This window comes from Sus scrofa, chromosome 2, assembly GCF_054392235.1.
Source record: "Sus scrofa isolate SSC_HxYL_T2T_F1_AM1 chromosome 2, Sscrofa_HxYL_maternal_Yorkshire_Landrace_v2.0, whole genome shotgun sequence".
Taxonomy (NCBI): domain Eukaryota; kingdom Metazoa; phylum Chordata; class Mammalia; order Artiodactyla; family Suidae; genus Sus; species Sus scrofa.
Window position 1 is genome coordinate 21,274,810 of NC_139384.1, and position 16,689 is coordinate 21,291,498.

Below are 16,689 nucleotides of genomic sequence, written 5' to 3' on the forward strand. Positions count from 1 at the left end.
TTAAAAAAAAAAAAAAACAAAAAAAAACCCCGGGAACGATAGTGTACTAAAAATCATCCAACACCCTACATGCAATGATATAAAAGACAGCTCTGTGAATGAAATCAATCCAGAAAGACGAGTGTATGTTTATTAGCTACCCTCAGGCCTCTCACTGGCCAGTAATGATATCGATCAGGGTATCACACATCAGTCTGTTTCACAAAAAATTTCTTTTACACTCAAATATACATATATAAAATAAAAAGCCTGGTGAAACTTGAGCTTTTGATCTTTGGTGGTGGCAGGGGGATTCTTACTTCTTCCCCTTGAAATCCACTTTAATTTAAGGCTTAGAAAACAGATTTCTACAATAAATATATATATATATATATATATATCAAATATGGCTTCATTAAATACAATGTCATCATTTCTTAGAATCTCAAAGTTAACAAGTCCTGAGTCAACCAAAGATGGTCCCCTCTCTCCCAAAGGCAGGGCGAGCACAGGGGATAAATTTCCACCCTTTCCCCGTGCCAGCCGTAGCTAATTGATTCGCACACTCTGCTTCGCCTGGTCTGATGCCACTACCATGCCCGGGCAGCCGCAGCCTCTGCCTGTCGCCATCGTGCATCTCCATACATCCTCCCTGACAGGACTCATGGACTCATCAATTTCTATTGCTTTCACCAGGCCTCGGCTCTGGCACTTTCCCCGGGGGAGACCTTTCCTGGTCTCCATACTTAACCCTTGAACCCAGTCTAATCCATCAGCGGCACTGAATGAACGGTGATAGAGAATGTTTCTCCCCAAAGACAGGCAGCCAGCCTCTCCACTTAAAACTCAGAAAGAAAGCCATCAACAGGGTCTGCTTTCTGTTTGTCAACGTCGCCGGCTTCTTCGCTTACTGATGTTTTTACTGCTGCCAAGCCCAGCTGCTTGAGTCGGGGACGTGCTAGGCAAGGAGACATCAATTAAGCGCTTGTTAAATGCCATAGGCGCTCTTCTGAAAATGTCCCCTGGGACTCTCCTTGGGAGTTCCCGAAACTGGTGGACGGCACAGCTGTCATTCTGGAATAGGGTTGCCCCAAAGTTTGAAGGAAGCGTCACAGCCCACACTCCTAAGTGCAGCTTTTGGACTCGACGAGGATTTAGAAATTGTGCCCTTGAGCACCTAATAGGACACGCTTCACGAGGAAAGACAAGCTGTACTAGGCAGTAAATATCAACCGTGGAAATGTGCTGTGGGAAGCCTCCTACCTCATAACCAAACTGCAGCTCATCAGAGGTCAGCATGATGATGTCGTCGTCAATGGCCAGAACGGCCTCCGTCTCGATTTCATCGTAAGGGAAGAAACGGTTACTCAACTTGTTTTCAGCAGTTCTCACGACTTTTAATGGAACCCGGATTTTGGGCCAGAGAGAATCTGGAAAAACGAAAAACACCAGGGTATTGATTACTCTTGTATCTTTTGTGAGGAGGTAAATTGGTGAGAGCATCATTATCCCAAATGGGACAGAAGAGTCAAGTTACGCCCATGACGCTCATGAAACCCACACGCACAGCCGTGCGAGGGGCAATTCTAACAAATGCATTCTTACGAGCATATTTTATTTTGTACAGGGTTCCATCCTCTCTACATCCTCACAACACTACTGATTCTCAATACTGTCTGAACCGGAATCCACGAACTGCCTTCCCTCACAACTGAGAGACAGGAGCACGACCTGATGAAGGTCAGAGGACAAGAGGAGAACGGCCCTGGGCAGCCTCACCCCAGCCCGTGGTCTGAACATCAGGCCCCTTCGGCCTCTGCGCAGCCCTTTCAGGAAGGCACACCCAGGCTCACAACCCACCTGCAGCTCCGCTAGGAAAGACGTGTGCTGAAGACGAAGACGTTGCCCCCAGGCCCCCACCTCCACCACGCCCTCCCTGACGGCCCCCCAGGCTGCCTAATTCGGCCCTCGCCGGACCGCGGCCCCGAGTGAGTTCTGCTTTCCTAACTTAGCACTTTACCCCGTCGACAGCCCCGCTCTCCTGACTCATTGGGTTTGGTTTCTCATCACGACCAATTTACAGAGTAGCTATCAAGTTTCTAGGTCCAATTACGTGGGATTTTCTGGTATACTGAAGAAACACCAACTCATGACTCGCCTTACATTTTTTTCCCAGTCTGCTTTGAAATGACTGAAGCAATTCAACCTCAGGTTCCTTATTTTAAAATGCTGTGTTTAGCATAGCATGAAATTAATACTTCTTTGGTACAGGATCCATGTCATGGAGCTCAGGGTTCTTTACAGAGGGCAGTGCGCCAATTTGAACAGAAAAGGTATCACACGGCTTCCAAAAGCCCATCACATAATTGTGGGAAGGTTTAGTTTTTGGGAGTCTTGAAGCCCTAAAATGCCTGTGGCCACTCCAAAATCACCACGCTGAAGAAGTATGACAGGGACAATCAGGAGGGGAAAGGGCGGTCTTAACCGACCGTAAATAAATATCTTACGTCTCCAGAATTTACGATCTATCCATGCAACACATTGTTGGGGTGCTCCACGGGTCTCAGAAGAAGCCTGTGCAAGTAAGAGGCCCTATAATTAAGGAAGATCCTCCGAGTTCTAAATAAGCCCAGAGCCTAAAAAAGCCGTCAACTCAGAGTTCCTGTTGTAGCTCAGAGGTAACGAATCCAACTAGAATCCATGAAGATGCAGGTTTGATCCCTGGCCCTGCTTAGGGTTAAGGATCTGGCATTGCCGTGAACTGCTGCGTCAGTTGCAGACACGGCTTGGGTCCTGCGTGGCTGTGGTGTAGGATGGCAGCTGCAGCTCCAATTCCATTCCCACCCTGGGAACTTCCACATGCCACAAGTGTGGCCCTAAGGAGCAAAAAAAAAAAAAAAAAAAAAAATTCTGTTAACTCCAAAAAGAAGCATGTTTGGGAAAGGACTGAGATAGAGACCAAGGAAACGATCCTATGGGTCACTGCCTTTCAGTCAGTAATAAACCTATGGTTAATCTTAGTTTCTTTCCTGGTCCGAAGTTATATAATAAATATCCTCGGGATAAATGGGTGGGCACAGGACTGAGAGACTGGATTCCTGAGTTCTGCAATATCCACGGGGTTCTTAAGCAAGTCCCTTCTTCCCAAGAAGAATGAGCAGAGAGAAGAGGACCTTTATTAAGCAACCAGTATACTCCAGACACTTTATAGTTGCAATGTCATTCAGCCTCCTGACAAGCCTGTGGGGCAGAAATCATTTACAAAGCAGGGTTTACAAAGCCCAGAGAGGTTATATAAGCTGGCCGAGGTACAGAGCTAATAAAGGATGAGGCCAGTATTTAAATCTAAATCTGCTTAACATCAACAAGCAATGAGGACCTGTATCATCTATTACAGCATGAAAAATCCCATGTTTTCCTAGATCTGGAACAAAACAATGACATTAAGTAAGTTTCCCCAGCTGTCACCCTTATTCTCCTTTGCTTCCCATTCCCTCTTCCAGATAAAGAAAATAAATCCTGTCATAAATTTCCAAATCCTTATAAAATATGAATAAATTTCAACACCTAAAGTAAAGGAAGTTATAGCTCTACCGATTAGACCAGTGGTTCTCAACCTTTTGTTAATAGGATTCCTCTGTGCTCTTAAAAACTGCTGAGAACCCCAGAGGTTGTTTTTGTGCACGCGCGTGTGCGTGCGCGCGCGCGCACACACACACACACATTTATTGTATTCTAACTTAAAACCAAGGGAATTTTAAAATCCAAGACCCATGAGCACACATTCCATCGGCCACTGGAGTGGATGCCAACCCATGCCACGTAGCCCCTGGAAAACTCCACTATACACTTGAAAAAGTAGGAAAGTGCAGGAAAGGCATTATTATGAAATAATTTTAACCACACAGACCCCCTGAAAGGAACTCAGGGATGTTCAGGGGTCCCTGGACTGCATTTTGAGAACCTCTGTAGACCTCCAGTGGACCTGTGTATTCATATCTGGTATCACAACAGGAAAGCAGTACCAACAACTGAGAGTCTATAAGTCAATGAGGACAGTGTAGGTACTTGAATCCAGGATTTCTAGAGGGTGCTTAAAGAAACGAAATACGCTCACGTTCAATTTATTGTCTCTTAGCTTCAAATTCACCCTTCACTGCCCTGTTGGTGATACTGGAACCGGACCCTGTAACCAGTTCTGCTTTGCAGCTGGCACGATGTTAAGCCTCGGCAGTAGAGGGCGCAGGAGGGATGCTCGGAGAGGACAGGGGCTTTTCTTCGTGTTACAGGGAGACGGATTTAGACTCAAAATAGGTAAGAATTTTCTGATGGAATAAAATGCCTTCAGCAATACAATGTGCCCTTTTACTTGTAATGTTCTAACTCTAGAGACCAAACTAGATGCCTCTGAGGTCTCAGGACGGAATGAGGCAGAAACATTTCACAGAAAGGACGGCCTTTGGAGAGAGCTTAAAAATCTCAGGTGTATTCCTTACAAGCCACGTGATCTTGAATAAGCCAACCACTTGGTACCTGCATCTTTGACTATGAAGCTGGAACAGTAATATCATCTTCACACATGAGAAGGTGTGAGAATGAACATGAACGTGTCTAGTAGTCTGGCACGTGCTAGAAATGCACTAAATGTCAGCTGAGCTTTTCCTTGAAAGTCGGCATCTATTTCCAGAGCAAAGGATTTTTTCTGAACCTTAGGGAGGGGTGGCAGAGTGGGACATGTTAGAACGGGTACATTACTCTGACAATCCAGCAGCATGTCCTCAGCTTGTATCTTCAATGTCCACTTCGAGAACAACAGAACCCCTGCCATGGATCCTCTAAAAGTGAGAACACCTAAGGCACTGATGGAACTAATGAAAACCTAAGGTACCGAAGAACACGGGGTCTTTCCCACGTTAATTTCACAAGGCAACAAAGAGCCGCTCTTCTTGCAAAGTGTATAGGAAACAGACTAGCTGCTTGTGTTAAGTGTGGACGGTGCTCCTCCTGGATGAGGCGCTCATGTGCGGAGTGTGCACGGCATGTCCAACAGACCACTTTCCACATTCTCCACCTGCGTATATCCAAAAAATTTCTCGAGACAATGTCTGTAAAGAACTAACCTGCCTCCATGAAGTCTCTGATGGGGAAGTTCCAGAGGGTGAGGAAGGCCAAAGAGGATGATACGGGGTGAAGATGGAAACCATCATGACCACAAGCTGGGACTCCAAACAGAATTCCCAGCTTGGGGCGCTCCTGTCGTAGCTGAGTGGGAACGAATCTGACTAGCATCCAAGAGGACGCAGGTTTGATCCCTGGCCTCGCTCAGTGGGTTAAGGATCCAGAGTTGCCATGAGCTGCAGTGTAGGTCACAGACACAGCTCGGATCTGGCATTGCTGTGGCTGGGATGTAGGCTGGCATCTATAGCTCTGATTTGACCCCTCGCCTGGGAACCTCCATATGCTACTAGTGCAGCTCTACAAAGACAAAAAAAAAAAAAAAAAAGAAGAATTCCCAGCTTGTTGTTTTCACGTTTTCAAATAAAACAGGCCCTTTAAGAAGGGAACTACCTTTCTCCTCTCAGGCTTTAGCATCCTTTCTATGGAATACAGGGAGAAGAGGGTAGCAGTCAAAGAATATAATTACTCCCTGCCCTAAAGCAGATAATTCTGATATGGGATTTCAATTCTGCTTTAAAAAAACAGGACAGGAGCACAAGGTAGGAAAGAAAAATATAGGTGAGAAAGAATGGAATTTTTTTTTTTCCTTTGCCTTAGTATTCTCAAAAGAATAGATTTACTTTTCTGCCTCTCCTTGAGCCTGAGATAAGAACCTGGTTCATCTGCATTATCCAAATCGGAGACCTGACAAAGCATGATGATTTTCCTACCGCTAAATGGCAATCTGAGTCGCTACAGCGGGGCCTAGTGTACAGGGCATGAGCATTGGATCCAGAGAGACCTGTGTTTATTTTTGGCTCTGCCATTTTGCAGCTCTGTTTAGGCAAATTACTCCACTAATCTGAGTTTCGCTTTTGGAAAATGGGGATAATAACAGCTTCCTTGCAGGTTTGTCATAAAGACTAACAACAGAATGTGTTCCTATTCCTTGCATATAAAAGCTATTATAAAATACAGGGTGATAATAACACTCCATCACTCTCATCTTCACAATCGGATTCTTGTAAAGTCTTACGCACTTCACTTCTCCGACAACTTGAAGAGCCGTAGACAAAAGAATCTGGGGTCACTTCTTAGCGTGCCGAAGGAGGCATAGTGTCACAGCTGGAAATCTTCAGGCTCTTACTCCCAGAGTAGTCGGAAAAGTAAGATTTCTCAAAAACTGTCGAATTTATGAAAAACAAACAGCTGAGTCCGCTAACAACTTTAGTTTTGAGCTTTAGTCCAGCTTGAAGGAGAAAAAGAACTCCTTGTGATAAGGATTTTTGCTTTTTCTAATGTGCGTTGATTAACAGTTTTCTCCCAGCTGGATGCCAAGAGAGATGTGAACAAGGAGAATCCTCCTCCGCTTGGCAGATGCACTACGAAGCGTTCAGGTTGGTGACAAGGACCCCACGCCTATCCTGCCACGTCCGATCACTGTCACAAACAACTGCAGATCCACAGAGTAGACGGTCAGGTTATCTTCGTACAAATCTTGAGCTCACTCCAGGGGTGCCTGAGCTGCTCGAGGTATAGCTGGTCCTCACGACCCTCATTCCCCACGATCCCAGAATTCAGCCCGAAGGAAGGGAGCTGATGTCCGTCTCTGTCACCTCTTCCGAGGGGACCATCCTGCAATGCTCAGCCCATCCCATCCTGCTTACCAAGAGCTACGAAAGTCGCAATCTGACTCCCAAGATCAATTCAAACTTAAAACCGAAATCGGTTCAAACAGAAGGCTGAGTTAAACCTATCTGAAATGTACAAGTAACAGCTTCCTTCAGACTGAGGCCAGGGGCCAAGCCAAATAACCTCTCTATCCATCACGTTTGGAAATTGAAGGGCTAGGGAGGACGAAGGTGGTGGCTTGCCTTGCCTTCTGACAGAGCTCAAAGCCAACGTGATGAAAGCTCGCTGGAAATTTCTATTGCCTCGTCTAAGTATTTACTTAAACTTCAAACCCAGCAATTTAGACTTAAATGTAACCAAAAAGAAAAAAGTATTTGGTTGGGTTGGAGAGTGAAAAAAAAAGGGGGGGGGGGATTTCTGCCTACACTAATCCTCCCGGCAGCAGACATGTTAACCACAATATTTATTTTAGTAAATGTAGAGAAAGTGAAAAACATCACTTTTGCCTCTACTATTTCAAAGCCTTGGACTTGCTTTTTAAAAAATATATATATTACTAATGCCGTACATGAGAAATCAGATGCCTTTGCTGGCATAAGGGCCAGAGCTGACAGGCCCATTTACCAACTGAACAAACACCCCACAGACGATTAAACATGGTTCATGTTCTCCCCCAAACAACCGCAACGCCAGAGCCAGAGCCCTGACCTAAAAACCATGGTTAGAAAAGAAGCTGGTCCAGCCTCTACACGTGTCAAAATTAGGACCTTGTCGGTTGAGGGCTTTCTTTCCTCCCTAGAGCCGAAACAGTTCAGAAATAAACGAAACTCTTGGTCATAAAATTAACCACTACACTTCAGTAGGGTGTACCAAAAATTAAAACAACACCCAGCCCCAATACTTAGGTTTGTGCTCCTGCTTTTCGTTACACCAACACAGGGGCTTAGACCCACAAAGAAGAAAAAGATTTCTCCCTTCTTGGAGTCTGCAGTGATACTTGCCCCAAAGGAGTAACTCAATTTCATAAAAAACAACTCACCTTAAGCCCACAGTGGCTAAACCAAGGGTTCTAAGGAGAAGCCTCTTTTGCAGTTCGCCCCAGAATTCTGCCTATCTGGGCCGGAGGGTGGGTTCTCTCTGCAAGCTGGGGCCTCCGTGCAGGAGCGAGCCCACAGCACGACAGCCGGCCTTCCTCCACAAAGGGGGACGTGGACCCACACCTCAGTACCTCCGTCCCCCTCCCTCGGGAACCCCCACGACTCTCCCTGCGCTGCTCCTGCCCCTCCCGCCGCCTCGTCCTCCCTCCTCTTAGATCTTCCGTTTCCTTCTACGGTTTCTTTCTCCTTTATTGAGAGTCGAACAAACAAAACAAAACGATCCAGAAAACTAGCTGTTGGGAGGAAAAAACTGAGCATGAAAGATAATAATAACAGTAATGATACAAAGGCTGTGTGCTTCAGGGTATAATATAGGCCTTTGTTTAAAATGGCTACTTCATTTACTAAACTGGGGCTTCCTGAATCTAAAAACAAAGTACTGAGCATCGCAGAGAACAAAAGTCTCACCAAGAAAAAAATTCTTAAATGTCTCAGTTGGACATTTAAGTTCTCGTCTGCCTCACAGACAGAAGTGTGTTCTTCTCCCAGCCTAGACTACGGATCTACTACCAGGAGTTTCCAGGGTTGACCGTCCCGACTTCAGTATGGCCAATTAAATGGGAACAGCCATAAAAAGTGCAGATACTACTGTCAGGCAATAAACTAGACCTTATCGGTGACAGTGGTGCACATTACAAACTTCAAACTCATTCCTTGCTCTAATCCATCAGAAACTTCCTGGCTTTAATAGGCCATAAAGGGCAGGAGCTTTGAAGTCTCTGGGATTAGGATCAGTAATAGACGGACTGAATGAGAAACGAAATGCAGGTGGAAGGTACTCTGTGCGTCCTGAATTAAAAACAAATCCAATGAATCAAGCAGTCGTGCCAGCCAGCAGATTACGGGGGTGGCCCAGGCAAGGAACAAAGTGATTATGGATGAGCCAGCGGGAGCATCCAGCGAGGGCTCACTTTAAGGGGCTGATTCAAGCCTGAGGAGGGCATGCTTTGCTGACTTTCCCTATCAGAGGTGAGGCCATTCTTTTTTGAAGAAGAGCACAGTATCAGAGCTGAGATAAGGAAGGAGAAAACTAATGCCTTTTAAACTGAGTTTTCGTGTAAACAAATCAGCTGAGATGACTGAGGGGAGCCGAGATCTGTTTTCCCAAGGCTGATGGCCTTTGATCCTATTGATTCCTAAGCCCTCAAACACTTGTGGCTACAGAGCATGCCATGGGCTTAGAGTTAAATGGGCCACCCTAGAACAGAGGGGGATGACTGAGAAAATTGGGGTCATGCTGACTCAGAAATGGCATTACTATTGACAAAGCAGGCAAATTCTTCTAAAACAAGGAATGCTAACAACTTGGCCATCCAAAAACTGACCAAGCTAAGAGGTACCCCAACTGGGCCTTTCCTGAAAGTACCACTTCCCCACTCGTCTTACCTTCCGGAGGGTTTTTATTCTGATTATTCCAGACGACTAGCAGCTTCGAAAGACTGGGCACCTTGGACACTTCTGTGATGACCCGGAAGAGGCTCTCCACTCGGTCGTAGGTGAGGACGATGGCCGTGAAACCTTGAGACTGGGGGGGGATCAGTGGGAGGAAGAGAGGGTTGCTCACACTGCCCCACTTCTGCAAGAGAACAGATAACTGTGGGTCCGAGAAGGGTCTAGAAACAACAAGGCTCATCTCTCCGTCAGCCTCACTGATAAACCCAGACATGGGAGATTTCGGGGCATTTCCCGTGACCACTCCAAGAGCCAAGCAACTGTGCAAAGTCTTCCCCTTCTCAAAATTTGTACTGACTCACTCTAATTAATTCGGCTCCGATACGAAAAAATTCTCTGAACAAGGAGCAGAGAATTTTTGCAGAGAACAGATTTTCTAGTTAAACACGGCAGCTTAAACACATGCATTTATCACCAGACCCCCCAAACCCATAAAATGGCAGTTAATGGACATGGAATATAAATCGACCCAGACAATCAAATGGGAACAGCTGAGGAGCAGCAGAAACATGTTTCTGAAAGACAGAAAGGACTGGAGAAGTGCTGACAGAGCAGGAGAGTGAGAGCTGAAACCCAAGTCCCTACAAAGGGGGAGGGGGCAACAAGCCAAGCAAGTCCCAACTGTTAGCCCCACAAAGGCCCGCGATTACACTCAGTGGGAGGGCGTGAGGAAGAGGTGGGGCTTGAAAACAGGGGGAAATATTCTAAAATATCTGCCTAAAATATCTGTGAGGAGCAATGACAGACCCAGGGCCCAAGCCTTCCCGTCGCCTGCCCACTCAGTTAGAAAACTACTCTTCTTTCCGGCCCGAGCTAGAGAAAGGAGGTTCATTCTCTGAGAAAAGTGAAGCTCCAGACACGGAAACAGAAGCACAAATGAGAGGGAAATGCAGCTAAAGCCTGTATTTCGAAAGACGGACTCTATGGCCTTCTTCCCCCTCCAATCCCCAAACATCAGCAGCCCTTGCCACTCTGTCATCTTACAGTAAAGTTCCACCCTCTTACAGTGAAGCTCCAGCATCTTTCAGGGAAGCTCCATCACCTTACAATGAAGCTCCATCATCCTAAGACTGAAACTCCATCATCTTAAGGGTGAAGCTCCGTCATCTTACAGTGAAGCTCCATCATCTTACCATGAAGCCCCTCCAGGCAACACACTTCCCTTAAACAAAGAACGTCTGATCATGTTTTTAGTGCTTCCCTCTTAATCACAAACAGATCCTAGACTCAGACATTTCAAGAACATCTTCAGCATGAGCAACAGAAACCAAATAAACAAAGAGGAAAACCAGAATTCAGAGGAAACAGAGACAACAGAAGAAGTAGAAGGAAATTAAAAGAATAACGACAAATCATATCCTCAGAGAGAGAAGACTTTTCATTCATGAAATAAGAATTGCTCTTTTCATTTTAAAAGACCTACCAAAGAACAGGAAAGAACTCTTGAACATTAAAAACATGACAGCTTAAAATCTTCTTAAAAGGCAGGATTCAAAGATAAAGATGATGACTTATTCCAGTCTGGTGAACAAAAAGGGATGAAAAGCAGGACAGAAAAGAGGAGGCAAATCCAGGAGGTCTAACATTCATCTAATAGGAGGCTCCTGAAAAAGAAAACACAGAATATGGAAGAAACAAAAATATCAAAGAAATTAAGTTAAGTACTCAGAACAGAAGCTATGAGACGCAAACTTTCAGATTGAAAGGGCTGAATAAGCATCAGTACACTGAACTTTAAAAAGACAAAAAGACAAAATGGCAACAACAAAAAGCCCAGTGAAACAAAAACCGTATCAAAGCACATCACTTCTGAGCACTGAGTCAGAGACAATGAAATGTACGTATCTCGATGATGAGCATGAGAGTTCGCTGTACAATTTTCGCAACTTAAGTCTCAATTTTTTACAAAATAAAGTTTAAAAAGTAGTGGAAAAAATTCAAATTCTTTGCTACCATTAAAATATTAAGTAATTTTTAATGCAGCAATGTAAACAAAAATTTTTTTGTACTGAAAATAGGAAAAGACTTAAAACATTCTTTTATTTTCGATCGGCTGTATGAGATGTAATTTGTACACTTACAAGGTACGCACTTAAAGTATACAATGGTTTTGGGTATATTATGGTTACTAAATTTTAAAAACTGTGGTAAAATATGAAATGTGCCATTTTAACCATCTGAAGTGTACAATTCAGTGGCATTAATTACATTCACATTCCCATGTTAGTATGTGGAAAGCCCCGGACCTAACTTCATCTTGGCCAGGAGGAGGCTGAATGTGCAACGTCTTGTTATTCTGGCTGCTGACACTCCCTAGAGTCTCTCATACTCTGGGATTCCCAAGGCCCCCTCCCCTCATCAACCTCATCCATATCACTGATGGACACCCATCACCACGTATGTGACAACAGCTGTTTGCCAGATGTAACAGTATGGGACAGGAAATGTACACAAACACATGGAATACACATGGAACGGGAACTCAAGGAGACTGAGTGGGATTCCTGGAGTCCTCATGCAATCAGGATATTAAAGCCAAAATGTCCACAACAGGCCATAATTAGATTCCACAACCAAGAGACACAACAGGAAAGGTTATCTTCTTAATGCTGACTTTCTGTTTCCGTGACATCGCATCACGCTTTGGCTTTAAGCAGTATTCTCAGGACATTGACTGGATTTTAATTTGTACCCTAACATCTGATTACCTTTGTAGGAATACCTTTTCGTTTTCTACTCCTGTCTCATTTTTCACAGCTTCCTGACTTGTATGGAAACTGAAGTTGGGAAGCAGCCCTGTGCCTCGGTCACAAGTAACCCCCCAGGTTCGTGGTCCCTCTGCCCTCACCACCCCAGCTCACTCTTCTACTCCTCCCAACACAATGCTCTTATACTCGACAATCACCATTTTATTTTTTGGTCTTTTTTTTTTTTTTAAGGCCACACCCGTGGCACACGGAGGTTCCCGGGCTAGGGGTCCGATCAGAGCTGTAGCCACCGGCCTGCACCACAGCCACAGCAACTCAGGATCTGAGCCACGTCTGTGACCTACACCACAGCTCACGGCAATGCTGGATCCCTAACCCACTGAGTGAGGCCAGGGATTGAACCTGAGTCCTCATGGATGCTAGTTGGGTTCCTTAACCACTGAGCCATGATGAGAACTCTGACAATCACCATTTTAAATGGAAGACACACACACACACACACATTTTCTTAAAGAAGTGTGTAAAATAATTTAACACGTGATGTCCAAACAGTCAAGATTTACTTGAGGGCTAGGCGTGCTAGGAACTGTGCTCTACATATATTATCTCATGTGAGCCTCTCGACTACCCCAGAAGAGCTAGCTCTTATTCTCATTTCACAGATGATGAAACTGTGGGATCGGGAGCAGTGAATGACGTCTAACGATCTGCTTCGCCAGCCCAAAAGGAAGGAAGAGACCATGAATGACCTTCAAGGTTGCATAACCTGTGGCAGAAGGGGCAAAGAGCCAGGGCTGCAGGACGGTGGCAGCCTTTCCCCATGCCCTCCAACTGAGAGCGGGGTAAGCACAGGCTCTGGAAACTGGGACTGCGGGAAACGCGGAGTTTATCTCTCCTGGGAGACAAGAACGCCGAAGATTTTCCTTATCCTTGATAAGCAAATCTGGGCCGATTAAGGAAAAGCCCACCCAAACACTACGATTTCAGAGAGTACATGAAATAAAAACACACTGAATATAAAACACCGACACAAAGGGAACGCATAAATTTAAAAAGGTAAATACACTTCTAACACAGAAGGAAAAACTATTAAACCTCCAACAAAATGAGGTCTGTTCTTTGGGAGAAGTGGGGGATGCCAGCACTCCTGCATGCCTCTATGACACTAAAAGGAGAGGAAAATTCCCTGTGAGATGCGAAGCTTGGTTTCAGAAATCAATCCCTTGGAATTTAAACCAAGGCATCCCCTGAAAGGCATCACAGCTCTGATTTCATGGCGCTGCCAGGGAGCAGGAACAGAGTCTCTGGCAAGACAAGGGATCTGGCCTCATCCCTTCGCCAGCTCCCTTTGGGAGGCGGATGGGTAAGGATGGGGAAGGAGGCCAAGGAACGGAGGGTGGGAAGCGGATGGTAACTTCGGGAACTCAGTGCTTGGTTTTCCGCACCACTCACTTGCATACCAAATAGGGCCTGAAGACCAGAGAGGCAGAAAAGGCAGCATGCTGGGGAGACAGGGCTCGGAAAGGAGCATGACAAGCTCTGAGATCCTGCCAACGCCTCCCCATAAAACACAGAGGTTGGGATGAACACAGAGGCAACACAGAAGCTGCTGGGCATATACTTACTATGCTACAGGCTTGACACCAAGGTTGATACAAATGACTTCGAAAAGTGAGCCAGCACGTTTGGGGTCAGTTTTGGAATCACATGTTCTCAATCTAAACCCAAATTCTTTCACTTACAACTGTGACCTGGGCAAAGCACTTAACCTCTCCTGCCCCTGTATCTATAAGATCATAATACTATGACTACTTTTCTAGGTAGTATTACTTAACATAATAATTACTTAATTTTCATGTCTCAATTATCATTTCTTAACTATCTAGAGGTTAATAGAAGTACATAGGTATTACATGTGAAGCATCTGACCTGTACAAGCATTTGACAAAGGGAGCCAATAGCAATTTCTCTGGGATTTACTTTCTGCAGGTGTCAAAACTAGGGTGGGAGCAAGCTAAGTGATCACGAGGCATCTTCCAGCACTGAGATCTGAAATGAAACCCTCCCATCCTCTCTACCTTTACCTTACTATGCTTTGGGGTCTTGGTTTACCTGGATTTTCCACCTCTACTTCTTCCTCTCCAAAGACACTGTTCTTACTGCCACAGTTTTCTTTTTCTTCTTACCTGTTACAGTTGAACTATCTTGAAAGCTCCCTGAAAACAGGAGCCCTAACTGTTATAACACCCGGTACCCTAGCACAGTGCTTGGTGCTACTCAACAGAAACTTATTTAAAATGATAGGGCCCAAATGACCTGGATCCTCTTTTTTCCATCCTCTTCCTGTGTAGCTGTGAACCGTTAAAAAACACGCAAACACAAAAATAAACTCAAAATGGCTGAAAGACTTCAATATACGACAGGACACCATCAAACTCCTAGAAGAAAACATAGGCAAAACACTCTCTGACATCAACATCATGAATATTTTCTCAGGGCAGTCTCCCAAAGCAATAGAAATTAGAGCAAAAATAAACCCATGGGACCTCATCAAACTGAAAAGCTTTTGCACAGCAAAGGAAACCAAAAAGAAAACAAAAAGACAACTTTCAGAATGGGAGAAAATAGTTTCAAATGATGCAACCAACAAGGGCTTAATCTCTAGAATATATAACAACTTATACAACCCAACAGCAAAAAAGCCAATCCATCAATGGAAAAATGGGCAAAAGACCTGAATAGACATTTCTCCAAAGAAGATATACAGATGGCCAGCAAACACATGAAAAAATGCTCAACATCGCTGATTAGAAGAGAAATGCAAATCAAAACTACCATGAGATACCACCTCACACCAGGCAGAATGGCCATCATTCATAAATCCACAAATAACAAGTGCTGGAGGGGCTGTGGAGAAAAGGGAACCCTCCTGCACTGTTGGTGGGAATGTAAACTGGCACAGCCACTATGGAGAACAGTTTGGAGATACCTTAGAAATCTATACATAGAACTTCCACATGACCCCGCAATCCCACTCTTGGGCATCTATCCGGACAAAACTCTACTTAAAAGAGACACACGCACCCGCATGTTCACTGCAGCACTATTCACAATAGCCAGGACATGGAAACAATCCAAATGTCCATCGATAGATGACTGGATTCGGAAGAGGTGGTATATATACACAATGGAATACTACTCAGCCATAAAAAAGAATGACATCATGCCATTTGCAGCAACATGGATGGAACTAGAGAATCTCATCTTGAGTGAAATGAGCCAGAAAGACAAAGACAAATACCATATGATATCACTTATAACTGGAATCTAATATCCAGCACAAATGAACATCTCCTCAGAAAAGAAAATCATGGACTTGGAGAAAAGACTTGTGGCTGCCTGATGGGAGGGGAAGGGAGTGGGAGGGATCGGGAGCTTGGACTTATCCGACACAACTTAGAATAGATTTACAAGGAGATCCTGCTGAATAGCATTGAGAACTTTGTCTAGATACTCATGTTGCAACAGAAGAAAGGGTGGGGGAAAAATGTAATTGTAATGTATACATGTAAGGATAACCTGACCCCCTTGCTGTACAGTGGGAAAATTAAAAAATTAAAAAAAAATAAACAAACAAAAAACACGCAAACAAGTGACATCAGAGCTCTGCAATGATTTCGAACTTAGTTCCTTTATTTAAAATTTATTTATTTATTTATCTTATGGTGGTACCCGTGGCATATGGAACTTCCCTGGCCAGGGACTGAATCCAACTGCATCCAAGCTGCAGCTGCAAACTATGCCACAGCTGCAGCAACGCCAGATCCTCTAACTCACTGCAAAGGGCTGGGGATCAAGCCCATGCCTCTGCAGCAACCTGAGCTACTGCAGTCAGGTTCTTAACCCACTGTGCCACAGCAGGAACACCTCAATTCCTTCATTTTAAAACACAAACAATCTTATTGTGCTAAGTATTCTGAAGAAGTGTAGGATTAGGGTATTTAATAGGGAGCTTGAATCTGGATGCTGCACTACGTCTGTCTTATTAGTTTCCCTGCCTGCACAATGGAGAGCAGGATCGTACCTTCCTCCCAGGGAGATGATGATTAAATCAGACTATGACCTAGCAGAGGACTCAACAAAGAACTCCATAAATGGCAGCTGAAAGCAAACACAGAAAATTCCTAGCTCGCTCCAATTCATATTCTTGTCCACTAAAACGACGGTGCTGGCAGTTCAGCAATCATTCTGACCAATATTCCTGGGGCTCGTTCATCCAGTCAACATTTTCTGAGGACAAACTATAAGCCAAGAATAGTGATAAAGATCCAAAGACAAAAAATTCCTTCCTGACAAAATGCTCATCCTCTGGTAGGGTAGAGAGCTGGGTAAAAAGCCAAATTACGATGCAAAGAAACCAAAGTCCTAAAGTCCCGTGGGAACACGAAGGGCCACACCATCACCTCCGTCTCCCAAGAGGAGGTGAGGAGGGGACTGCGAGCAGCAGAAAGAAGCCCAGGTGAACCGAGCGGCTGTGCCAAGATCTGCTTCCACCAGGTCCAGGGCCGGGAGGACGAGGGAGGGACCTCAGAGGCACGCAGGCT

General features: G+C 44.9%; 1 protein-coding gene across 4 annotated transcripts in view; it reads right to left on the reverse strand.

Annotated features, from left to right (window-relative positions):
- The window catches only part of EXT2 (exostosin glycosyltransferase 2), a 139,742-nt gene that overhangs the window by 39,858 nt on the left and 83,195 nt on the right, over nucleotides 1-16,689 (reverse strand). For 3 of the 4 annotated variants that reach the window (XR_014837028.1, XM_085011383.1, XM_021083158.2), the window contains 2 exons: nucleotides 9,312-9,501; nucleotides 1,243-1,409 (listed from right to left, as the gene is read on the reverse strand). Coding sequence is in view for 2 of the 4 variants with exons in the window: in XM_085011383.1 (XP_084867509.1) it covers nucleotides 1,243-1,409; nucleotides 9,312-9,501 (357 nt within the window). In the remaining 2 variants the exon portion in view is untranslated. Of the gene's footprint in view, nucleotides 1-683; nucleotides 1,410-9,311; nucleotides 9,502-16,689 lie in introns of all 4 variants that reach the window. The other variant, XR_014837027.1, reaches the window with a different exon arrangement.